The sequence below is a fragment of the Protopterus annectens genome, chromosome 5.part0 (genome assembly GCF_019279795.1).
Source record: "Protopterus annectens isolate FY-2018-M chromosome 5.part0, PAN1.0, whole genome shotgun sequence".
NCBI lineage: Eukaryota > Metazoa > Chordata > Ceratodontiformes > Protopteridae > Protopterus > Protopterus annectens.
Window position 1 is genome coordinate 1,877,243,205 of NC_056735.1, and position 26,943 is coordinate 1,877,270,147.

General features: G+C 39.1%; 1 protein-coding gene across 1 annotated transcript in view; it reads left to right on the forward strand.

Moving 5' to 3' along the window:
- DGKH (diacylglycerol kinase eta) overlaps positions 1-26,943 on the forward strand; it is a 1,992,493-nt gene that overhangs the window by 1,374,034 nt on the left and 591,516 nt on the right. Inside the window, exons 12-14 of the mRNA XM_044071702.1 lie at positions 6,729-6,816; positions 23,589-23,674; positions 24,231-24,330. Coding sequence (XP_043927637.1) covers positions 6,729-6,816; positions 23,589-23,674; positions 24,231-24,330 — 274 coding nt within the window. The remainder of the gene's footprint in view (positions 1-6,728; positions 6,817-23,588; positions 23,675-24,230; positions 24,331-26,943) is intronic.

Genomic DNA, 26,943 nt, shown 5'->3' on the forward strand with positions numbered 1-26,943 from the left:
AATTTTAATTTAGCCAAGTATGTCTTGGATTTGTATATATTCTCATCCCACTGTTCATTTTTGATAGGTCATTGCAAAAATGCCATATGCAACCTTAGCCCCTGTGCATGTCAACACCTTCAAGCCCCCTCCCCTTTTGTGTACAATACACTGATGATCTATTATTTCCTCAACCAATAACAGCTTCAAGATGACCAGCAGCATTCATTTACAAAACTGAAAACTGGCTAGAACAACCTAAACTAGTTCTAAACCCAAATGAAAACTAAGCTAATTTGCATTTTCACCTCCAGCCTAGCCATCAAGCTACTGTGGCCTCCAGTGAAGAGCTGGAAGAGTTGGGGAGGTGAGGCACCAGTTAAGAGAACAGCCACATATGCTATAAATGTCTTTCTGGTCCTGAGTATCACATATATATTACATTTTCACTGTTAACTCTTTCAAACATTTGTAATAAGGAGCTTTTCTCTTTACCCAGTCAGAAGTTCTTGGTAAACAAAGACAAATAAATGAATTGGACCTAGCACATTCATTCCCCCCTTACTAGAGCTGTATCTAGTACAGTGCAGTATGGGGTGAGAGCATCTGGAAGGGTCCTCATACAACCAGCCATGAGGGCTGCATTCACTCTCACCGGCATCCTGGCAACTGAGATTGTTTCTGTAGACTGTAATCCCACCCCCTACTAGTGATTGCCTATACCCCTCTATCCATGCATGCTGAAGACCTCTTACTTCTCTCCAGCTGTATGTGGCTTATACATTGCATGAAAAGCTATTCAAACTTTGGATATCTGGGTTTCAGTCAGAGCTTCATCCCTCTGACCACAGAGCTGGGCTTAGTATCTACTACTGGATTGCTCAATGTGGTAGCAAATGTGCTTGACCATATTGTACCAGTACCAGATGAAAATACAACATATTATTAATGAAACTGGCAACAAAATATAAGCTATGGATCTGTTTACAATATTCAGACGTGCATGGTGCCTCACTTTAGCATGGCTGCATCCAACGTCTTCACAGATGTACTTTCACTGATCCTGACATTTGTTGAATGCTTAGCTCTCCTGCTGACTGATTTCTGATAACGTTTGTAATGTGTTTGCCACTTTATATACAATGTAATTTATCAAAATGCCTTCCTAGGCCTGGAGTTTATGAAATTACTCCTTAGCTGCTTTCTTTGCTTCTCCTTAAATGTTAATACTCTGTGCATTGAGCTCCTGTTTGTAAAGAACTGGAGTCATCACTTTTCATTTAAAAACTTTCAGGAGGCACTAAAGGTTGAGTCTGATCACAGGGGTGAAGCCAGGATGCCTAGAAGTTTGTACTAGCACCCACATTTTTGCTGCCTCCCCTGGATATCAGCCAGACATTTTGTGTTTGTACCAGAGATTTCTGTACTGCTCACTTCTGAACATAACTTTTTATTATCACATGTATACTGAAGATGCATTGCATCTGCTTAAATTTATTTATTTGTTGGTTTATTTATTGATATTTGATTATTATTACACTAGAAGTTTGTAATTGAATTCCTAGTATTGTTGACAAGCATGCTTTATTCTGGACATAGTGATATGCTTTGCTGTTTTTTCTTATACTGTTTTAATTTCATTCATGAGTTTTAATCCACAACATTGGTGCACTTATACCAGCAGAAAGTTGTTGCTTAAAATTAATTTGTATAATGCAGCTTACTTAGTGTATGCCTGGTTAATCCATTGCATCCCCAGTCTCCCTCACACACACATCTTCCTACCTTCAGTGCTGAATACATTTCATTCTTTCAGCCTTTTACATTTTCTAGTTACTTTAAGTCTAGCATTTAGTTTATAGTTGTCCGGTTCGATTCTCAGCTAGAGCGTCTTCTGCGTGGAGACATGCGTGAATGGGCATACCTTCATTGAAGGTTGTGCATCAGGGCTGGCAATTCAGCACATAAAACTCTACTGCCAATCATTAGCGGACCGGAGTTCCGCTGTGGCGACCCCTAACCGGGAAAAGCCGAAAGACACAACACGACATTTAGTTTATAGCCCTTTAGTAATCTCCTTAAAAAGCACATAATCCCATTCCAAGTTTGACTTATAAAACTTGGACCAATATTCAAAATGATGCCTGCATTTTTGGTAGGGGTCTTTGGAATGGGAATATGACTTTATTCTTTCATGAGGTAACCTGCTGTTTTCTAGGTTATTGAGAGCTTTTTTTCTTATTTGTTGTTTGGAATTTTACACTTCTGCATGTTATTTAATTTTTACAGTGCTAGACTTCAGCAGTTTGTCTTTTTAGTACATGTTTTGCTCTCCCCCTCTGAATTTCTTACTCCCTTACATGGGGACCTACATGAAGTCCTTAGGTCCATCCTGAGTAATCTTTTCAGCATGTTAACATTTACAAAAAGCTGCAGTGCAAAAGGCATTTATTTGTAGCCGACATAAATCCAGGAGCAGTTATGGATTTACATAGTTAAAAGAGGAACTCTGCAACCAGACCTGGCTGCCTTTAGTGGGCTGGCAGACAAATGGAGTAATATGAAAATAGCTGCTAAAGAAAATGATTTTGGCAATGTCCACGAGACACTTAACTACTTTGAGCTCAGTTAAGTAGTAAATGCTGCAGCAGTGGCACCATACAAGTGTTCTAGTATAGCTTAACATGCAACTCTCAGTTTGGCAAGAGCACAGAGAGGCTAAGACAAAAGAATAGTGTAAGAAGGACATGCCTGGAAAATGCTGTAGCTCGTCTCTCTCTGTCCTCTGTGCCTAATTCCTGAAGAATGTAATGCGGACATGAACTTGAAGCATTTGAACAGTATAGTAGGGTAAGAACTTGCCAGCTTAACTGAAATATCTACAGAAATGCACTGGTTATGGACAAGGTTTATGTACTGTATCACCTCCAGCAATTCTTAGAGCTCAGACTTATTTTTCTTTTTGGTACACTTACACTTTATTTATTGAGAGAGCCTTTCAGGGTCCATGGATTGCGACCATTCTAAACTTTTGATATGTGACTTTACTAATGATGTTAATGTAAAATGGTAGAAAATAGATTTTGACTTAAGCATTTTTCCAAAGTAACCCAGTCCTTTCCATATCCTGTGCACCTTGGCCCACCAGTTACTTGTTAGTGATATTCATATAGTGTCCTATACCTCTTTGATTAGGTTTTGAAGACAGTTTTTAGCATGGTAATAGTTAACTATTACTGTACAGTAGATTAAAAACATTCTCTCCATGTTGTTCTAGGCTATACATTGCAGGGCTCACTACTTGAGTCAGTAGTGACTGTTTCTGTTTTACTGTTAAGTATGTTAATATTGTAAATTTGTTTTAGTTAATTCCTTCTTGTGCAAGGCTGATAGGCTGGGATCTGCACAGCTGTAGAGCATTGCACATCACAAGCTAGCATGTGTAGTAGTCATGCACAAGGCATGGACAATTCTAAGGCAAAATATAGCAGTCACACAAAGGTGGAAATTCCACTGCATGCAACACATGCTAACGGCTGCATAATGACACGTAAATGATTAACTTCATACAAAGAAACCACATGGGTTATGGAAATAACTGCACCCAAAGTGGTACACAGATTCAGAAACATATAAGACAGACAAATTAAAGCATGGTGCATACCCAGTTTGAACCCTGAGATTTGTTGTGTACATGATGACAGCAATGGTAGGAGTAGCACAACAGCAGCAGCATGCACCACTACCTGCTGTTGGAGCCATTGCCTACACTGTTGTACATTACATAGCACAACAGTAGCAGCATGTACCACTACCTACTGTTGGAGCCATTGCCTACACTGTTGCACATTACATAGCACAACAACAGCAGCATGCACAACTACCTGCTATTGAAGCTATTGCCTACACTGTTACACATTGCATAGCACAACAGCAACAGCGTGCACCACTACCTGCTGCTGGAGCCATTGTCTACACTGTTGCACAGTACATAGCACAACAGCAGCAGCATGCACCACTACCTGCTATTGGAGCCATTGCCTACACTGTTGCACATTACTGTCATTCGCACCAGTGGAGAGGGTATAGACAGCAGTGACATGCCAGCAGCCCACCTAGAAATGGGAAATATAATGCAGTGTATGACTGGACAACTGAACACGTCTGAAGTCTATACACCTCAAGATGGAGACGGCAGTACTGTCTAGAAATGTGCAGCAAGATTTCTGTAGTATTTACTTTGCCACACAATATGGCATTAAAAAACAGATGGAGCATCAGATGAATATGTTGCCAGGGACTTCCATACTAGTTATAGAAATAGCAGAAGGGCAGGGTGGAGAATCAAGGGAGAACATACAGTAGTAGTACAGCAGCTGAAGCAAATCCAGGTGCCGTACATTGTCACACTGGCAAAGAGGTGGTATCTGATTCACAACTGTTGCCCATGGCACAGGCAACACAGAATAAAATGATGCTGTGGTATCAGTCTAAGGCTGTTCAAGGCAGTACATTGACTGGCCACACTGTGCATCAAACATCCCATACCCATGCAGGTTAGGGGTGGGCACAGCACAGTAATCATTTTCCCTTATGAGAGACCACAGTGACAGGTGGCTGCAACTCTATAATATCGGCTAGGGTCACTATAGGTGAACATGGTGGTCACACATTCTGAGTGGTCATGAGGAGTAGGGATCACATACTGCAGGGGTGGGGCCAAACTGCCATGGTGTAACCATTAGCAGTGTCAGCTGACTTGGCTTGTGGTGTCAGGGCTCAGTGATTTCCATAGTCTAGAAAGTAGTACTGCAGGATTGTGGGTATGCACCCTGGTGGTATACCCTTGTGTTGAGCCTATTAAACATTATCATCTGTGATCTATATGAAGCTCAAAAATAGGGGTGGCAGACTTTGTGGCCACAACTAAGAGAAAAGGGTTAGAACTACAGGAATGCACATGAGCAGATTGGTGAGACATTCCACGTGTTGGCCCAGAGGAGCATTGCCATCCATGATTGGTGTGTCAGATTGTGTGGCCACAGGTGACAGTGATGCTATCATGCTGTCTTGGAAACAGTATGTGTAATCTTAGTTTGGATGTCCTGCGCCATACCACCCCAAAGCCAGACACTCCAGTGACCATGGACTGAGCCAGACCTGAGGGCGGTTGCAGTTTGTGTCAAGGAGGAATCTATGCATATAACATTTGTCACCATTTACCTCAGCAACATCATGTGCTTCCTGTTCATATGCTCCTTGTCATTGTACAGTTGATGTATGTCCTCCAACAAGCCATAGAGCACACTTACCATTTCCACAGTGTTGTGAGTAGCAGCAATCTCTTCCTGGCTCACTGTCCTGCACATTTGTTGTTTAATTCCAATTGCCATAGCCAAATCAGGGCTAGCCTTGTAGTTGTGGCAGTGACACACATGCCCATATGCATCTTTCCCACATGGTTGAATACTCACCTCAGAGATGTTGCACGTGTCACTTGCTGAACTTGCTGTGTGTTCTGCAGACACAGGTTAAGTGCTTGGGTACAGGATAGCTGTCATGCACTGACTAAAATGTGAGCTTAGTCCCCACATACATCTACAGAGGACTCTATAATGTTGGATATGGGTGACCCCCTCACTCTGCAAGTTTACAGAAAGTGACACAATGGAAGTGTCTGTAGGGTCATAGACAGTACCACTGTATAATTGGACTGGGGTATTTGTATGTTGCTGTCATTACCAACTACAATTGCCCTGCTGATTTCAGGCCTTTATCAGCTTGTTGTGCTGGATTTTCCACCAGGAGCAAACTGATACCACTGTGAGGCCACACACAAATATGCCTGTTTATCTCCAGTGGCATGTATACTGTACTCATGAATATATGGCTATGGGACACATTGACAGACATACCCTGTCATGCATGTTGCTGCAGTTACAAAATAGAGATCCTGTAAGGACAGATATGCATGTGGGCCTTAGCCAGACATTACCTTTAAATATACAGTGAGCTGTGCTATACTGTTCAGTTGTAGACATTACTAACTTTGTGCTTCCCCTGGTGACACGCAAGTGGTTGGAGATGGTCCAAATCTCACATCCAAGCCATCCCCAGGTATTAGAAGGCCACTTCCCTATCTGACAAGTGACACACAAAAATCTTGACCTCTCTGAGTCTCTCCATTGTGGATGGTCCATCCCCTGTGATGGACCAGTCTTTTGCAATGTCCTATGCTTGTTTGTAGAGTATAATATAAGCAGCCCTACATTGTACTTGTTATAGACGTGAATTATGGCCCCTCACATTCTGTACCAATTCCTGTCAAATCTGGTCCAAAAACATGCTTGTCTTCACCATTATATGGACAGTCTTTTTCATGAAACTATTTATCATTAAACCCTCAGTTGTTCCTTTTCTAGTATATATGTGATATGTTTATCCGTGATTTGTTTTCTACTTTAAAGATTGTGTTGATGCAGAACATTCTGACTTCATCTTTTAGGAAATTTGAGTAGATAATGCAAACTCATTAAATACGGAAAGGAAATGAGGATGCAAATGATGTTGAAAAGTATTAAAACTGCTTATCTAATATGATCCATACTGGTTAATGAGAATGTGTCTTCGTTAACAAAGTAATGGGTTGCTTTTTCATCCTTAAAGCAAACCAGCAAGACTCAGTGATAGAGTCTTGACTTTGTACCAGCGTTACAGCGCAGTGTTAACATGTATTTGTTTTTCTTCAGGTGGAGTATAATGACCTATGAAATCAAAATCCCACCAAAGCCTTCCAACATTCCTGTCACTCCAGAAGAGGAGTTGGAGGACCGCCAGGTAAAGCTTTGCTAACATCTTTAGAGTATCCTTGCTGAAGTGACCGCTTTACATCACATCAGCTCCAGCAGAGAAATGAAACCATTTATCTAATGCTTAACAGAAAAACTGACTGTGAGATAAAATACTGTTCTTATCACAGCAGTATAAATAAATTTTACTTGCTGAATATTATTATTCTACTATAATATCTGTTTTCTGTGTATTTCTTGATTTTGATAGCGACTGCAATTTCAGATTTCTGTTTCTTAAAAGATATTTAGAGGGCCGCAGCTGAGCAATAATAGAGCAGCTGAAACATTCCTGAGTAACATGTTCCTTAACCAACTCAGCTTATCTGTTTTATCATATTCGGTAAAGTACACTTGCGTGAGGTACTTGTTGCCATTAAAATATTTGAATTGTCCCCAACTTCTGTATAATCTTATTGGTTTATACAGTCCACTCTGTGGGCAGCCTCTGGCAACATTTTTTGAATTCAGATTAGAGAATAACAGAAACAGTATATGGACCCACTTTGCTGGCACTGGAGCACAATGCTACTTGTCGTTGTTTCAAATTCTGTATTAAAAAGTAAGTCCATCTCTGAAAACAGTTTTCTGTCATTGTTGATATCATCCCGGACTAGTATCATACCTCTCAACCTGGAATCATCAAAAGTCTGGACAAGGCCCATGAAAAATAGGTACAAATCTGTATGCTGATTAATGTAAAATTTGCATACATAATTACATAACCCCACCCACTCCAATGGAATTGTGGGATACCTTTCAAATGCAAACTGAAGAACAGACAACCAAAATATGGCACCAGAGTCCCCCAGCAGCCATTCTAATGTCCCATCACCTGGCTATTTCACCCCATTTACCATAAATACAAATGTGTGTATGCTGCTTTACTTCTACAATGATTATTTGGATTTTATTTTTATATTTTATAGCACAATGCACAAACAGGAATAGGTATCTGCTAAACACAGCAATACTGTATCACAATGAAAATAGACTTGGCATTAAAACTTCTCTGCCCTTGAAACTCACATTCTTGAAACAGCATTGAAACCCACACCACATCCAAAGAAAATGCATCTGGCCAGTGGTGGATAGAGATTACCTTTGGGCTGTTTTCAAATCATAGGTCCGTTGCGCACAAAACAAGAAACAGAGATGCATTCTTTGATACACCTTCCTGACTTTATTAAATTATATTCCTTGTATAATATAGCACACTTGTTAGACTTAAGTTAGAGTGCATTTAAAATTTATAGTTTCAACATTTTTCCAGTAGGCAGTGAAACAAAATGCTTGAATCAATAATGACAAAACTGCCAAATTAAGAACATTTCCATCATAAAAGTGTAAATATATAAATAGAGTGACAGTAGTGTAAGCCATAGACATCTTGCACAGCTTCTTGCACTTATTTTCAATTTCAGTTTTTTTTTTTTGGGGGGGGGGACAAAAGGGCAAAAACCAGAGACACATTTTAATCATTGCTTGTATAATTTTGGAAAGTTGCTAGAATAAAACATGTTGCCACCATGCATTTCACTGCCAAGTCTTGTACCGAGGTCAGGACCCTGTGTACTACAGTCAGAACAACATACCTCTATGCCAAATCATCAGCTTCTTGAAAGACAGTTAGACTGAAACTTAAATGGTTATCATTTAGTGAATAGAGTTCTCACTTCTCACCATAGATCTCAACGTCTTAGCACAAAAAACCCAGACAAAGCCAATAATGGGGGAATACAGTCCCCAAATAGGAACAAATTTCAAATACTTAACTGAGCTTATAAACTTAGAAAATTGCTATAATAAAAGATTTTGTGTTATCATTTATTTTCTGAAGAATATGAAGTCTGAAATTCAAATGCCTATCATTATTTAGTGAATTCAATCAATTAGCAGCCACGGTGGTGCAGCAGTTACAGTTGCTGCCTCACAGCAAGAGGTTCTCCGGTTCGATCCTCGGCTGGGGTGCCTTCTGTGCGGAGTCTGCATGTCTTCCCTGTGGTCGCATGGGTTTCCTCTGGGTGCTACAGTTTCCTCCCACATCCCAAAGACATGCAGTAGGTGAATTGGACACTCTAAATTGGCCCTAGGTGTGAGTGTGTGCGTGTGTGTGCCTTCTGTGGAAGGTTGGGCGCTGGGCTGGCAACTCGACACCGTAAAACTCCACTGCCAATCATGAGCGGACAGATGATCCGCTGTGGCGACCCCTAACCGGGAAAAAGCCGAAAGAAGAAGAAGATTCAGTGCTTTGCAACAAATATCCTTAAAAACACAGATTTAATGAGGAACAGAACAAGAATATGAGGAATAAATTCACAAGTGGTGGTGGCTAGGGACCTTAAGCTCTTTTTACCCTGTACCCAAGGTACAGGGTTTGAGCCTTTCTAGCCACCACCTCCATTCAGTTGGGGGGGGGGCGGCATTTGCACACACACAGAAATATATACACACATACAATACATCATCTATTCTCTCTACAGTTTTCAGTGCTTTTTGTCAATATCATAGGAAAAAACAGAGCTGAAAATGTAATTTTTCTTACAAAAATTCAAGACACCGGTACTAGATTTAAAATAAAATGGAAATATCAGTGATGGTATCACAGAGTGCCATACTCTACAGAACAATATCAAAAATGTTGTTACAAGATCTCAAATATTTCAAAACTACCACAAAGTATGAGCAGGGTCTAAAAGTAGGTCACAAAAGTCACCAGGGAGGGGCCAGACTTTATGAAAAAATGGCGAGCACAGAAAGTTTTACAAAAAAAAAACAAAATCACATCAGATAAGGGTAAACTTTACTTACAGAGAAGTATCTTTATAGTAATCTAAATTGTTTGCATTTAACCTGCTCCTTCACTCTGTGACAGTATACTATTTATCCCAGTCTACTTAGAATTTGTCTTTTGTTACCGAATACACTACCTTGAGTGAAATGTCATTCCATGCATCTTCATAACTTTCACTGAACAAAATTACTCTATCCCCACTCAGCTATTCTTCCTGTCTTTTCAAACTGTACCCATTACATGCATCTCCTTTTCTGTATCCTGTTTATTCACACATTCTAGAAAAAGATAATCTATAAATCAGCTTCCCTTGTTACACACCCATACCCTATATGTTGCAAGTGACATGTCCTCTGGATGCTTGCAATGTTTCTCTGTATAATAGTGTGCAACTGCAGACATCCACGAAACCCGTACCGTACCAGGTCTATATAGATCACCTTCTCCATCTACTGATGATTGCCTGCATTAATGAGTGATGTAGGAGGAAAAGAGGGACACCTACTCTGTGGATAAGATACTTCGGTCATAAAAATTTCCAGAAATGTATTATGCATTAGATACCATTGACTCCTGATGACATTAAATGAAGGCAGCATGTCTTGCCCCTCTACCACCTGCCTCAAGTCAGATAACCACCAGATACCTTTATTCACCCATTTATGGGTATGCAAGGGGATATCTCAAACCTTTTTAATCAGTGGCAGCCCCATACTGGGACAGCAGAGCCGGAGAGCCCCATAGTTCCCCTACATTGAGTTGTTTATAAAAACTTTTAATAGCTGACATTTCTTGCTTTGGAAGAGAAGCCCTATAACAGCCTAATCTGCCAAGGTGTAAGAATACATGGTTTGTCTCTACTTACATTGACAGATTACCCAACACAGCACACAAAGTAAAAGCTTGGGCACACACACACACACACACACACACACACACACACATACACACTTACCTTACCTTACCTTAAAGCAGCTCCATATATTGTCCTGTATTCTTAAATAAATCCAACTCCATAATGAACGGCAGTCGCAGTCTTCAAAGAAATCCATAATGGACGCCCAACCCCAGTATTCAAACAGACGCACTGCCATGCACGTCCCTTGAACTTAATTCCAACAGGCTGATGGAGCTAACGTCATCAGGCACATGATGACGTCATCTCTGAAAGCGCGGAAATTAAAAAAAGTTTAAATAATAGATGAAAATAATCGGAAATTAAGGGGTGCCACTCGGGAATCATGGCACCCCATGATTGGGACCCCAAAACTCAGTAAAAAATGAGTAATTCGGGATGGTTGGGAGGTCTGACTCGTATGTTCAGTAAGAAGAACATGAACTGAATATATTATTCTTTACTCATATAATAATCGATCTCTTTGTTTCTACAATTAGGACTTTTCACAGGCAAAAGTTTAATCCACTATACAATCATGGTGTCCAGTCACATCATCAAACAGGGTTGTATTTTAGCTGTCAAGCATTTAAATCAGCACAAAACTTCCCCACGCCTACACTGACAGTGAAACTAATAGTAACTTTTAGGCAGTGGTGCAACGGTAGCATTATCGCCTTACAGCAAGAGGTTCTCCAGTTCGATTCTCGGCTAGGGTGCCTTCTGTGTGGAGTCTGCATGTTCTCCCTGTGTTCATGTAGGTTTTCTCTGGGTGCTCCAGTTTCCTCCTACATTACAAAGACATGCATCTGGAGTGTTTCTCCTGAGGCCTCCACTGAAAATTGGTTTTATTCCAAGTTGGACTTCCCCGGTTAACAAATAATAAATAAAATAAATACATTAGTAAGGGCAGAAAGTAAGGGAGATGGAGTGAGGAAATTTGCGTGAAGACATGAGCAGTTCAGTCATATTTTGCTATGATGCCTATGTCACCCCACTGTATTATGTTATTATTACCATCTTTATAGTATTCTGATTGGGTAGAATACCAAGCTGTAAATCTAGAGGCCGGGCAGAGGCTTCAGCTGTCCTCCTTTGGAGAGCTGCTATAGTAAAAATCATCTCTGGCCTTGAAAACAAGTCTCATTTGCAGTGCTTCATAAAGATGTGAACTGCTGAACTGGTTAGAGCTTCACAAATGGAACCAAAAGAATCTCTGAGGCAGAGCACAAAGTACATAGCCAGTGACCTTTCAGAATGGCCTGTGGCAAACCCAATGAACTGGTTTACATAACGCATCATTTGCAACCCACAGTCTATTTGGAAATGGCTTGTTCAACACAAACAAAAAATGTTGTTCTTATTTCTTGAGTCCTTTGTTCTGCTATCATAAATAAAAGTCTGTCTTCTGGGATCCATCTTATAGAATTTACACCCTCATGAATCCTGCTGGTGAAAATATAAGTAAGAGCATGATTCAGTATTATGTAAAACTCCAAATCCATAAAGGAGATGCAACTTATTTTTTTTTTCCTGAAATAACTGCCACAGGAAAGATCGTCTTCTAGGACAGAACCTTTAATAGGAAAAAAACCTCTACTAAAAAGAGATTTTATTAAAACTCGGGAGCAAAGTTATGTTCACATTTAGAATTTAAGGATTTCTTTAGAGCTTTCAAATATACTTCCTTGTCAAATCTGTTAACCATGGGCCTTGAAATTATGGAAACTTCTTAGGAAGGTAGGTTGGCAAGGTCACGTAGTTGGTCGTAACAGATGAATAAGCCAGGCCTTTGGACAGTAAGTAGTCAGACACTTTAGCAGGTCTGTTGAGGCTCAGTACATGAGGCAGAGCAGCACGCCTCTTAGCAGCCTGTAGGATAACAAGACTTTGAGATGGTCTGCATTTTTTTTTTTTATTTAGTCCTTCGATTTTTTAGTGAGAAAGCATTGTGGTCAGTCCAGCCATGACAAGTGCATAGAGAATAGAGCATTATATTCATTTATCAGTCTAATGAGAGATGAATACAGTGGAATGTTTACATCCTTGGACCTAGACACCATACATTTAGATATAATCTGTGTAATGAAAAGGGACTTCTTTACAATAGCCATAATCACTTAACATTTGCTTAGATCTCTGAGAAGTAAATTGCAAAGAGGAGAGCCTCAAAGACTGAGTCCTGGTGTACATTACTACTGACAGGTCTTTTAGAGGAGGTAGAGCTGCTCACCCTACTTTACTGCATTCTGTTTTTGAGTCAGTTTGCTATCCAGTGAGTTACACATGGATTTACATTATGCGGGCAGAGTTATCTATGATAACCTGGGTGTGGGATGGTGTTAAATGTCTTTCTTAAGTCTTGAAATGTGGTGTGTACTGATTTCCCCTCATCCCTTGCTTTAGTAACCTCCTTAAAGAAGTTGTCCAGGTTAACTAAGCAAGATCTGCTTCTGATGAAAACAAATGGGCTTGGGTCAAGAGTTTGTAGGGTACCTACATCCTTTTTATTAATTTCATAATGATCCTTTCCATAGCCTTACAAATGAGGGTGATCAGGTTCAAAAGAGTGCATGCATTTATGCATGCTCCTACACATGTGCATGGGGCCCATGGTTTGAAAACAACCCGGCGCCCAAGGTTATGTTTGCATGTATACATAACACAGAAATCATTTAAACAATGAAAAACTAACCTCCTTATTCTCTTTCAGATCCTCAGACAAGCAGCTTCTGTGGTTAAAATATCATTACTGCACACCTTATGAGTCTTTTAAATATTCTCCAACAAAAGTAATTCAGCCTGCAAATGACAGTTTCTTCCTTAAAAAATGCATGAGACTGGTAATAACTGGAAACTATGCTAGTGTTTTTCTTTTAGAATTTTTCAGCAAAAGATTACAAAGAAGAGATACTGACTAAAATCTAAATTCTCAGATAAATAGTCGTGTTAAATGAAGTGTGAAGACTCGAACAATAATTCCACTTAATTCTCACGTACTTAGCTGTGTCAGTTAAGCTTCTGTTTTACAATTTTTTGTCAGAAAAAAGTGAATACAGGAAACTGTGTAAGATTTTAATAAAGTATGCTGTATTTAATCATTACTTGGGGAGGTTATTTTAATTCACATTTTTCCTAAAAATAATAAACTTTTGTTAGTTGTAGAGCTAAAAAAGCTACATTTCCCTCCGGGAATAGCTGGTTGAAGGGCACTAGAAAAGGTTACATATATGTGATACATTCCTCAGGCAACTATTCTCTGCCTCCAGGGCTACATGTCATTACTGCTGAGGAAAAAGAAATGAAGCCTTGGACTATAACCCAACTGGATTACTCTGATGACAAAGAGAATGGCATACTCCATGATTCTGTGTGTACAAGGTTATACACTAGATATGCAATATGTAGTCTGTTTCTAGAAAGTACACATAAGTAGAATGGTTACACTGCTGCCTTTGTTACCGTCTGACTGCCTGTAACAATGTTTACCTAATGTTATGATATTTCATTTATCAAGTCACCTAGCCTCAGATTCTAGAGCTATTCAATGTGCAAGACTGTTTCAGTTTTATCCACAGTCTTGTATGAATACATGTCATGTTATGCTTTGTGTTATTTCTGGTGCTTTTTGCCCTTTGTCTACACTATAAATAGACTGTCCCTGGATGGATATATTCAGTCAATACCAAAATAAATAAGTCAATAAATAAAATAAGTAAGCATGTAGATAGGTAAAAAAGCAAATTCTCTATCACCTTGTGATTGCAGCTCGTTCTACATTGTCCTAACCAGAGGAGTGTAACACTGCATTACTGGACACAGAGAAGCTGTGCTGGCTTATGTGTGTTATCTCAAACTGTTTGAGAAATATGATTATTATAAATGGGGAAGCAGGATGCTGTGTGTGCACTCCTGTCTCATGTGAAGCAGTATGCTGTGTGTGCACTCCTGTCTCATGTAAAGCAGTATGCTGTGCATGTGCACTCCTGTCTCATGTAAAGCAGTATGCTGTGCATGTGCACTCCTGTCTCATGTGAAGCAATATGCTGTTTGTGCATTTCTGTCTCATGCAGAGCAGTATGCTGTGCATGCACTCCTGTCTCATGTGAAGCAGTATGCTGTATGTGTGCACTTCTGTCTCATGTGAAGCAGTATGCTGTGTGTGTGCACTCCTGACTCATGCAGAGCAGTATGTGCATGCTCTCCTGTCTCATGTGAAGCAGTATGCTGTGTGTGCACTCCTGTTTCATGTGAAGCAATATGCTGTGTGTGCACTCCTGTCGCGTGAAGCAGGATGCTGTTTGTGCACTCCTGTTTCATGTGAAGCAGTATGCTGTGTGTGCACTCCTGTTTCATGTGAAGCAGTGTGCTCTGTGTGCACTCCTGTCTCATGTGAAGCAGTATGCTGTGTGTGTGCACTCCTGTCTCATGTGAAGCAGTATGCTGTGTGTGCACTCCTGTTTCATGTGAAGCAATATGCTGTGTGTGTGTGCACTCCTGTCTCATGTGAAACAGTATTCTGTGTGTGCACTCCTGTCTCATGTGAAGCAGTATGCTGTGTGTGCACTCTTGTCTCATGTGAAGCAGTATGCTGTGTGTGTGCAGTCCTGTCTCATGTGAAGCAGTATGCTGTGTGTGTGTGTGTGTGTGTGTACACTTCTGTCTCATGTGAAGCAGTATGCTGTGTGTGTGTGTGTGTGTGTGTGTGTGTGTGTGTGTGTGTGTGTGTGTGTGTGTGTGCACTCCTGTCTCATGTGAAGCAGTATGTTGTGTGTGACTGTGCACTCGTGTCTCATGCAAAGCAGTAATGCTGTGTGTGCTCAGTCCTGTCTCATGCAAATTAGTATTCTCTGTTTGCACTCCTGTCTCGTACAAAGCAGTATGCTCTGTGTGCAAGATAACTCCACTGAATATGCAGAAACGTATACCACCACACTATATCATCAGGTAAAAAGCTGCATAGATGCAACTGTACCCAGTAGGAACAAGTGCAGGTCAAACCCTAAAGAGAAGCCCACATTTTAGAACCATAATATCAACAAGCTTTATAATAAAATGAAAAGATTTTTTAAAAGTAAGAACAATTCCCAGAATGTTAGATCTCTTGCCACTGAAGTAAACAAACAACTCAGGAGCTTAATAAAATCCACCAAAGCCAAATGTTGTTGTTGTCTTTCGGCTTTTCCCTGTTAGGGGTCACAACAGCAAAACTCCGGTCCGCTAATGATTGGCAGTAGATTTTCACCAAAGCTGATGTGCCAGCTCGACGTTCAACCTTCAATGAAGGCACGCCCATTCACGCATGTCTTTTGAACACTCACCCAACCGCGGGGAGAACATGCAGACTCCACACAGAAGGCACTCCCCGCACTCCAGCAGAGAATCAAATGGGAGAACCTCTTGCTGTGAGGCAACAACGCTACTGCTGCACCACCACAGAATCCACCAAAGCCAAATATGAGACTAAAATAGCTGTCCAAGCCAAAGATAATCACAAGGCATTTTTTAGTCATGTTTGTAATCTCAAAAGTACAATGCAGCAGTGTGTTGAATGACATTACCTACACTGAGACTGAAGATATAGTGAACTTACTGACCTATAAATTTAGCTCTAACTTTACCCATCTCTATTCCACCTGTCCCTTAAGATATACCTCAAACTGGCCTCCAGCTAAGCTATTACACAAGACCAAATCTAAAAAGTGCTATCAAAAGCTAAAAATACTGCATCAGTGGATCCTGACAATATCCATGTATGCATATTAAAGAGCATGAAGCACAATTTAACTCATAACAACACTGTTCAGTGTCAGCTTCCATGCAGGTTTTGTATTAAGCAAATGGAGAACAGCTACAGTCATTCCCATGCATAAAAGTAGACCTTCTACAGATCCAGGCAATTACAGACCACCATCAAATGCAAAGCCATAGAATGACTTATCATGGAGCTAATCAAATAAGACAAAGAAAACCTCAAAACACTGGACCTGTCTCATTTTGGCTTCATCAAGGAAAGTTTATGCTTACTCAGTCTGGTGGATTTTTTGAAAAGGTCACCAAAGCAATGGATGAAGGCAAAATGGTACACACTGCATGCCTTGAGTTGGCCAAGACATTTGACACAGTTCCCCACTCAGGCATAGTACAAAATTTTAATAAACTGGGAGTAAACCCCTGTGTCACCCACTGGATTGCCAACTGGCTGACAGGACACAGAAAATCAAAATAGGGGAAGTGACCTCCACAAAGAGACTAGTCACCACTGAAGACTCCCAGAGTTTTTTGCTGGGTCACCTCCTGTTTAGCATCTACTTTTCTGAAGTAAAAGCCAATACCAAGGGGTCTGGCTGACTATATGTACAGATGACTGTAAGCTAGGAGCAGCCACTGAAACCCCAAATATCTTGGCCATCCTGCAGAAAGGTTTGTCCAAAATAAATAACTGGTGCCAAAGTCATGGACTGAAACTAAATGCCAAAAACTGCATTGTTGCTACCTTTGGGAAATCATTTATCCCAGGGAACTACCACATTAACAATATGCCCCTAAGAGCTGACTCACTCATTTGGAATTTGAGAACGTATGTGGACAGTGACCTAACATTTGACCAACATGTGTTCGTTGTTGTATTAAAGTCCTTTTTTTTCCTAGCTTATAAACAAAAGGATTGTGTCTAGATCTAGGGGTGTCATTAACCCCCTTTACTTACCCTTTATTAGGCCAATAATTTAATTTAATGCCCCCATTACCATGTATCTGTCGTATGCGACAGCCATAACACCCACATAAATACCTTACTAAAAGGATACAAAGTTTAAACAACATATCTTATATGGACCAACTCAACGCCCTGCCACTATGCAGACTGCTAAGAGGTGGCCAGTGTTTGGCATATAAGGCATTCTGTGACCCAATAGCCTCAGAAATCTAAACCTCTTCTACAACATCAACAGAACAGTTTGGAAGGGCAGATATATGCCACAGAAGATGCTGCTGCTCTGGAACAGACTCCCCATCCACACAAAACAAAGTTCATCCCTGTTCATATCGAAGGGCACCATGGATCTCTGGATGGGAGACAGAAAAATTGTCCCAGCTCTGCCCCCTGTACTACTAATGGACAGTGGCTGCAACTAAATGCTTTTTCCTTTGCATGGGTCCTCTCAAATTATCTATAATATGATCCTAGTTATTGTCATTAGGGGTAGTACATAATTATTGATCTTGCGATGGATAAGGCCAAGCTCTAAACAAATGAGATAGGTTCATTCAAGCACAAAAGGGAAACTGGATAGGTTTAAAATGGTCTGTGAGGGCAGCTAGCCCATTGCTTACCTATGAACCCATCAGTTGTCATTAGGCATCTGCATATTCGCAGCTGCAGAAACTTTAGCATTAGGATGAAAACCATTCCCAGTCAGTACATGTACCATATACTTTAAAGAGCAGACACATACTTGCTTTTGTTGATTTTCATAGCTTGTGATCTCAGGCTGTTGAACCACTTAATTAATTATTTGCCATGTTCCTGCTTTGCAGCACTTCAGTCTAAGTTGTTCTTTATAATAATGACTACTCCCTGTGACCCTTTGACTATATTTGATAAGACTCTCTGAAACACTTCCAGTGCTGATAGCATACCAGAAGTTGGCTTCAAGAATATGTATCTACCTAAGAGCATTTTAAATATGCAAAGTTTGGAGATGGCTTCATCCAAAGTCATCTGCCAAAACCCTTGGGTTGCAGCAGGCATTAAAAAGAATCTGACATTAGGCATAGTTGTCATTAACCTTGCAGCATTTTGAAGTGGGTCAACATTCTAATCTTGTCTTCTTTATAGCTGTTTCACCAGCATGAACTCACTCTTTTGGTTCTTTTTGGTTATTCCTTTGATTTTAAGCATTTTATATCTTGCTCACTTAGCTTTAAGTGCAGTGAATGCCACATGTGGAGCATTACTAACATATCCTGCATCAGGTAATATTTTTGTATGGTACACAGCCCACAGGCCTCATAAGCATTCAAACTAACAGTACCTGCATTGTGTAATATCTTTATATGGTACGCAGCCTACTGACCACACAACCCTTTAAAGAGATTTGTAGACCTTTATGAATATAATTCAGATTCTGCATTACAGCTTCTGTACAAAGTGAAATTTGATTATGTATTTATAATTAACTGCTAGTCACAGACAAATTCTCTACATTTCCTTGCTGAAATGCCATTTTTTTGCCAAAGGAACTTCAAATATGTGCTCTTTGATGACATGCATGTTACATTCCTCATTTGACTTTCTTTATACTGCATTATCATTACAATTGGTCAGACACTTTCAATGGCATTTTGCTTGAACATTCTATGCTCCCTCATGTACACTCTCACAGTTCTGTGTCACAACTTGCTTCTGCACATCTTTGGTATCACTAAATTGCAGATCACATTTTCATCACCCTTCAGCAGAAAAGCATTTATTTTTCTTCTGAATTGTATAAATTCTCTTTATGGTATTCAGTGTTGAAAATAAAATTTGCCCAAGATGTGTGGTTGGTTTATCTGAGTTTGCAAAGTGACTACCTGAAACAGCAGCTTGCACTTTCTATTTTTGCATACATATCTCGACCACACTTGTCACAGTGACTTCAGCTTGTTCCCAGGACAGGGCAGTAAGATGCACACAAACTTACTTAAGTAACTTATACAACTAAGTTATTTAAGTAACATGCGTGCAAAGAATTTGCACTTGAGATGCAATAGTTTAGTGTAGATGCAGCCATTATATATTGCATTCTGTACCAATGTCCAGAATAAATGCATAGTAATCTATAGCATGTCAAACCATGTTTCACTTTTCCATCACTTACATCCTAAATAATTTGTACATAATCTCTCTTAACATCAGTGAATGCAGTGAAACTGTGTTTGGTATACACTGTATTCAATTAATGTATCTCAGTTGTACTCACAAACATTTCTGGTTTTGACTTTTCTTTAGCTGCAATATCATTAATATTTTGTTAGCTTTCTTTTTAATTAATATGTTAATGCTGCATTGTTTTGCATTTCAGACACACCAAAAAAAAAAAAAAACATTCTGGTGAAATAGTCATTACTTCCCCAGAGACAACAGATATGATTTTTAGCTTTGTAGTGTACCTTGTTTTTCACTTGCTACTAGGAGCTATTTTTGTAACAATGCTGCTCTCCGCAGTTTTGTTTTTATTTGTGCTAAGTTTAACAATTCTAGGTATTACTTTTATATCATTCTCATGCACAGTATCAGCTCTTATACAGTTCAAACATGAATACTTTTAGGTTGCACACTTGCCAGTTCATTTACTAGGCATAAGTCCAAGGTTTTCTCTAACATTCAGTCAGCTTCTCTCAGTAGTTATTCAGTTACTTAGGAGATTACAGATGTCACATATGAAAGGTGGATCTTTGACTTATAAATGGCTGCAGTTTATTTTTTTAATAAAACCATTTTGTCTTTCTCCTCCTGTTCTTGCCAGTGACATGAAGAAATAAATTTTTCTGCCTTGTTCCCAGGGCTACTCATAGTGAGATTCAGTTTGGAATCTTAAATTCAAGACTTCCCAGTTTTCTAAGGGATTCCTCTGTAATTTCAGAAATGCTGATGGTTGTAGGTCATCCTGAGCCCAAATGAAGAAATGAAAATAGATTCTGGCTCAATGGAGCACAAAAAGACATTTGTAGAATTGACAATTGTAACTCAATATGCAGTTAAATTTTTTTGTTATTTTGCTTAGAAAATAAAAACAAAATTAGAGAAATGTCAGAGTAAATGCAACACATGGGTTACCTGTTCAAGTCCTGTTCAGATGTACTGTTGACCAAGTCATGTGATATACCTGGTACAAACACCAGCAGAAAGCAGATAGCAGCAGCACAAATTTAGGAAAACATCAGCTAAAATACAGTTTTTCAGTGCCCCATGTAAATCTTTTTCTTCTAGCTCTATGTCCTATACTGTCTTTTCCATTGTCTTTACTTGTAACATCTAGTAGGTCTGCAGAGCAGGCAAGGTTAGCTAGGTGTAATTCTTGGAATTTCAGCACAGGAAACAGAACTTCACTTTTTAATTCAGTAATCCTGTCCATAACAAACACTTCTGCTTGAACACAAGCCTGTTGCTAAGTATACTTGATATCATAGTATCTTCATTAGATTTCAGGCCACAGATTCTGGACACTTGGGCTTACAGTGGTGCTGAGTGGCCAAATGATTACCTCTTGGTAGTGAGTTGGATCAGATAGCCATGACAACAACTGGGCAGACTAAGGAAACTGAAGTGTGTAGTAGTGATGCCCTAGAAACTCAAAGCAATTGCACCAGCAAGGGAGGAGGAGTTTAAGTCTTACCTTCTGAGGAGTCTCTCCAAAATATGGGGAGAGGTCTGGAATGTGGACTCTGAATGAATCTCCTTCATAGGTTCATAGATTCACAGGTAAGTACTAGGATAGCTGCCCCTTGAGGACCTTGTAAACCAGGGATGCATAGAGATATTATGGGCTGTGACACAGTTACTTTTGAACAGTGAGAAGTACGCAAGATTTGAAAGCTTACACAAGAAATTACTTGGATTTGCAGTTACTATGGCATGTCATCATGAAAGGATAAAGCAGTTGTATCCATTACTCAAGCCAGATTTTCCTTTTAGAAATGAGTTATCAGATGTACAAAAACTGACATTCACTGATGGTGAATAATAATTATCCCTCTGCAACTACATAGTCAGTTGCTGATGAAAATACTAGTCACACATGATCATGACAAAAAGCAAAGAAAGGAGACATGAAAACATGCACTAAATGAACATGTCTATGGCAACTGAGCAAATGCTTCAAACCTGTGAAATATGCAATATGTTTATGAACAATAATCAAAAAGGAAGAGAGAATTTCACACATTTTTTCTTTTACTATGTTTTTATTTATTTATTTTGTTATAAGTGGACTACTTTTCTAAGTATCCTGAGGTTTTTCACTTGCCTGACTGTAAGATACCATAACATGATTAGCAATAACAGGTCTTCTAGACATGGAAGATGAGAGCAAATTTTGTCCAATAATGTTTTGCAATCTTTGAATCGGAAGTTTCTGTCCTATGCCAAATCATGGGAATTCAGACATACAACTTTGAGTACATGATATGCTCAATCATTGGTCAAACAAACAGAATAAGTCAGACAGTGCAGAATATTCTGACAAATTATTTGTCCTTACCTGAGTATCAAAATAAACCTCCCCTATCAGTAGGACTTCCACCAGAATACCTAATGGGCAGAAGGCTAAGACAAAATCTTCTCCCTTTATTTGCCATTATTGATTCTTGAGTTGTTGTGGTCCTGCTCTAAAACCTATGAGACAGTAACTGAAAACTGCATCTGACACACCAAGCATATTCTGTACTAGCTTACCCCATTTCTGCTTTATCAGTTTCTTACCCCATTTCTGCTTAATCAGTTTCCACAAAGCCAGCTATTTCTGCTCATTTAGATGCAGGTAGTAGACCAATGGAATACATATGAGGACAGGCTAAAATGGTCTTTCAAGATAATCTTTGGCCACTTCCTCTGTACCTTTTGCAACACACGAGAAGAACAATGGAGGAAGAGATTCTGTTGTCCACTCCTCCTCTACATCTGGGTTAAAAGTACTAAGCCTGAAATGACCTGTGGGAACTTACTGCCTGATCTGGATTAATACTTCTGCTAACTTTTCCTGCTGAGAACTGCTGTGGGCCGTTCCAGTGGCTGTTATGTTTGGTGGATTCCTGTTTATGTGAGATGATTTTGTAACACAAATAAAACACTGTTGCATGGCACAGCATTCTGCTCTGCTGAGCAACAGACTACTGTACATTCTTGGACAACACACAAGAGAGAGGGAAAAAGGAAGAAATTTTACTATCAAGCCCTTTTTTACATCTGGGTTCAAACTATTTGTGCTTCATGGCACTAGCCTTCTGTTACAGTACCCTTTCAGGTATAACTTTGACATACTCTATTAGGTATGAGCTACTTTGTAAGATGTTTCACTATCAAAGAACCAGCTACGGAGTAAGATACATTTTTCCTGATGGGGCTAACTAGTTCTTTACACTTATTGTTTTGTTTTCTATTTTTGTTGAACTGTTCCCTGCTATTGAATTGTTGCTAGTTCTTACAAGGATTTATGGGCGTACCTTCGTTGAAGGTTGTGTGTCAGGGCTGGTAACTCGGCATGTAAAAATCAACTACCAGTCATTAGCGGACTGGAGTTCCGCTGTGGCGACCCCTAACTGGGAAAAGCCGAAAGACACGAACACAAGCAAACTCTACTGATGTTTGCACTTGCAGTATTCTGTGCTACACATTTGTCATGTTTTCTGCCTTTCTGGGTTGTCTTCTATTTAACTGGCTCACTGCTGAGTTTTACTGTTCTATAACACACTGGTTTGTATCTAAACTGTTCTTGTTATTAGGCTGCTGTTGTGTTTGACCATTGATTACTGCCTTCTCTATTAGTAGTGCATGTTTTCAGTATTGGACTTTGTTTACTACCAAACTATTTTGGCTCTAAAACAAATATTTGTAGCTAATTCTCTAGTACCACATGGAACAACCTTCACTTACATGTCAAACAATATAAAATATTGGCCTCCTTTAACCTTTTCTTTGTGGATTGGAAGGATACCCACATATTTACTCCTGGGGTAAGTAGTTTTCCCTCATTGTCCAGATTGGCAATTTGAACCAGTCAGAGTAAAGAAAATTTGCCAAAGTTCTCAGTTGCTGCTCAGCAACAGCCAAATCAGTGGCATAATTCCTAGTACTACAATGCCTATTATTTGCATTTTCTGTATGGTACATCATACTGATATTTATAAAACGCCAACTATATAATCATAATGAGGAATACTAGATCTGATTTTTTTTTAATTCTTTCTTATCCTGAGGAATGACATTTTTTTTAGTTTGTACATTGTATTAATAACATGTTTTAAGTTTTAACCATACAGGAATGATTTGAGCGTGTTGAAAACTACATTCTTTTATTTGTAATTTCAGATCTCTGCTTATGAGGATTCTGTTGCTACTCACCTCGCAAAAATCCTTAACTCTGACCAGCACTCTGTAGTCATTTCCTCTTCCAAGTGAGTTATACATTGCAAATACTGCAACACCCTAAATGCATGTAATGTTTACAGTGTAATGAAAGTGTGTAGTGCGCAACTGGGGCCATTCAAAAAGAATTCAGCAGTGTGATCTCTGCAAAGTTACTCACTTTAGTTAGCTTAAGTCTTGTAAAAGTAAACCAATCTAGCCGAGTGGTTTGTTATTCACTGGTATTTCCATTAGTGTAATCTTTTGTGGTGCATGCTAATCATACATTGTGTCTCGTTAGATAAGCTGTCTATTCCTTGGTTGCATTTTTATTTCATTCGTGTTAACCCTTTCCCAGCAAAGATTTATGCATTCTTACTACCTGCATACTTGTCACCACTGAGCTGAAAAATATATGCTATTTCAGAAATTCTACTTCTGTCAAACTGTTTCTGTTTTTGAATTTTAAAAGCTAAAATGTACAATAAATTCATTGTTTCAAGTTCACTGCTCTTCCTTTTTGTGTGTGGAAGCATTATTAATTGTTACTTTTAAAAGTATGTGTTGTGGTCACATTTTAAAATGTGTGTTCTCTTTCTTGTCAAGGGTTTTATGTGAAACTGTAAAGGACTTTGTTGCCAAAGTAGGAAAAACATATGACAGGCCTGCTGAGAATACAGATGATGCTGATGCCATGACTTTTAAAGTAGGTTAAGAATGCATATATTAAGCTTTCACAATGTTTTATTTAACTGGTATTTTGTGTATATAATTTGGGTGACACAAAAAAACAGTGGAGAGTGACAGAAAACCAACAAAAGAACCTTGAGAAAACAGTGACTATGATGCTATTTTTTAGTGCATTCATGTCAACTATCGTCTAATGCATACATCTCAGTGTATCAGCAAAAGAATTCTGGGCAAAGCCAAAGCTAATAGGTGGGGGGCAAAAACACAAAATCAATAAGTGATTTTTAATATTGCTCTTAGAAACTTTGAACATTGCTAGAATAACAGGATTTGCATTAGCATGCTTTTTCCACAGGATGTGAAGCCTAAAACTCAAATATCTGTCATTTAGTAACTGGAGGCAAAATTCTACACATTTGAGAGGTAAACTCGAGATCTCCAATCAGCACAATCTGCTATTACAGTGCAGTTATACTAGAAGGACAGGTGGACTGGCTTTCATTCCTTTCTTCAAACAGAAAAGTACTGGTCAAGTAGTTTAAAGTTTTTTTTTTTCCTTGACTTTGACTCTTTTCACACCCAGCAGGTGATTAGTTACTAGCAGAAAGCCTCTAGCTTGTGCTATTCCCTGGTATTTGTAATTAGTGTTGGCTTAGCTGAGTAAACAAACTGTTAATACTGAACACATTTTGGGCAGTGTGCTAACAAATCTAGGATTATATTCCAAATATGGATCTCAGTGGGTGATGGTGTAGAAAGCTGGTGTACTTTGTCTTTGAGGTAAAGTCCATTTAAAGAAAATCAGTTACCATTCTTAGTTTGTGAATGTTTCTGATCATATAGATTTGGGACAGGAAACAGCTGTGTGCAAATTTTTTTTCAGATTTCTTTCAAACTCTATTGCATATATCCTTTTTGTCCTGCTGTTGGGTGCCTGACTTTGGAAGAGATGGTCTGCTGTCTGTCCACCACTGTCTGTGAGGGTTCCTATTATTATTATTATTATATTGTTAGTTCTATTGAATGCCTCTTCATCGAACTTGAAACCACAAAATTTGAAAACATCGAACGTCCACATGAGCAATTTCTTTCCTTGGGAAAGAAATCATTTGACCATCCTCATCGGTTTGCCATTTTCCCCGCTATAGTGAGATCTCGGAGTTGGTATATTTATGTAGTGTTTGTGGTTATTTGTTGGTTTTTGTAGGGAAAGCGATTTCTTTCCAAGGGAAAGAAATCGCGTATGTGGAGGTTCGATATTTTGAAAGTTCGTGGTTTTAGGATCGATGAAAAGGCATTCGATGGAATGCTTCTTCAAGGAAATAATAAAGACCCTGTCTGTGACTATGAATGTAATTTGGGATACATGCATTACCTAACTAGAACATTTCTTTTTAGATTTTCTTTTGCGGAGCAAACATGACGTTTACTGTAATATCGTTACCTTGGATCGGTCTTCTGTTAAATTCGCTGTTAACTGCAGCCATCTGATATGTTTCATTTGTATTGTGATGTACTATTTGTGCTAACCCTAACAGTATCCCTAATACTGCCCTTAATCTCAACCCTACACATTGTTACCCTTTCCATAACAGTGCCATGACACAAGATAAAAACACAGAGCACACAATACAAAACATACACAACACTGAATCTATCCCTTTACCTAACCCCCACTCAAACTCTAACCACTGAACACCTGCATATTCACATCTGCTATAACACAGTCTTGCACATCTTCACAAGCACCACTTTTTCATTCAAATATTAATTTACCCATATACTGTTTGTCTCAGTCATATAAAACTAAATTCAACCATATGTGACTTACACAAATGAACATTCATTTTTACACCCATGAAAATCTTTCTATCAAATGTGTATTCTTCCTTTTCAGTTACAACCAAATGCATATATTTGCTTACAACTTACTGCTGAGTCACACTTGTAGTGTGTCGTGCGAAAAAGGGAACATTCTTTTGCCATCTTGACTATCAGCTGTTATTTGGCAACCTGTGAAACATAGGAATCCTATGAATCCTATGAACAAATATGTTCTATTTTATGATAAACACTGTACTAAGTAGCAACTGATAATGGTAACCACCTTTTTTCAGAACAACAGCAAACCCACAACTGGAATATTATAAAACTACATCACTGATGTCAGCCATTCTTAAATTTAATACATTTTAGTTGACTAGTTAAGGTAATGACAGGTAAATCAGGACTGTTTGTTAAGGCATAAACTTCTAAATCAGTCTGTGTAGATGGAGTGGGATGCTCTTAAGTGTGTTAGTGTTTTTAATTAAAAGTAAAGCATGCAGGAGACAGACCCACCCCCATCTGGGCACTGAGAACATAGTCATACATTTGAAATTCTAAGTGGTTTACCCTGGGGTCAGTGCTTTGGGGTGTGGATGTGGCATCAGGGTAATTTTTGGCTGACCATATCTCAGGAGACTGATGCATTCCTCATTTGTGCCTCATGAGAATCTAGCTTGAAAAATAAATCTTCAGCACCTCATCACTGCTGTATTACCAGCTCCTGTATACCTCATTATGCAGCTTGATTCCAATAATTGTATTTCTCATCATTCCTGGAGTTGTTACAGTTTGCTTATTTTTG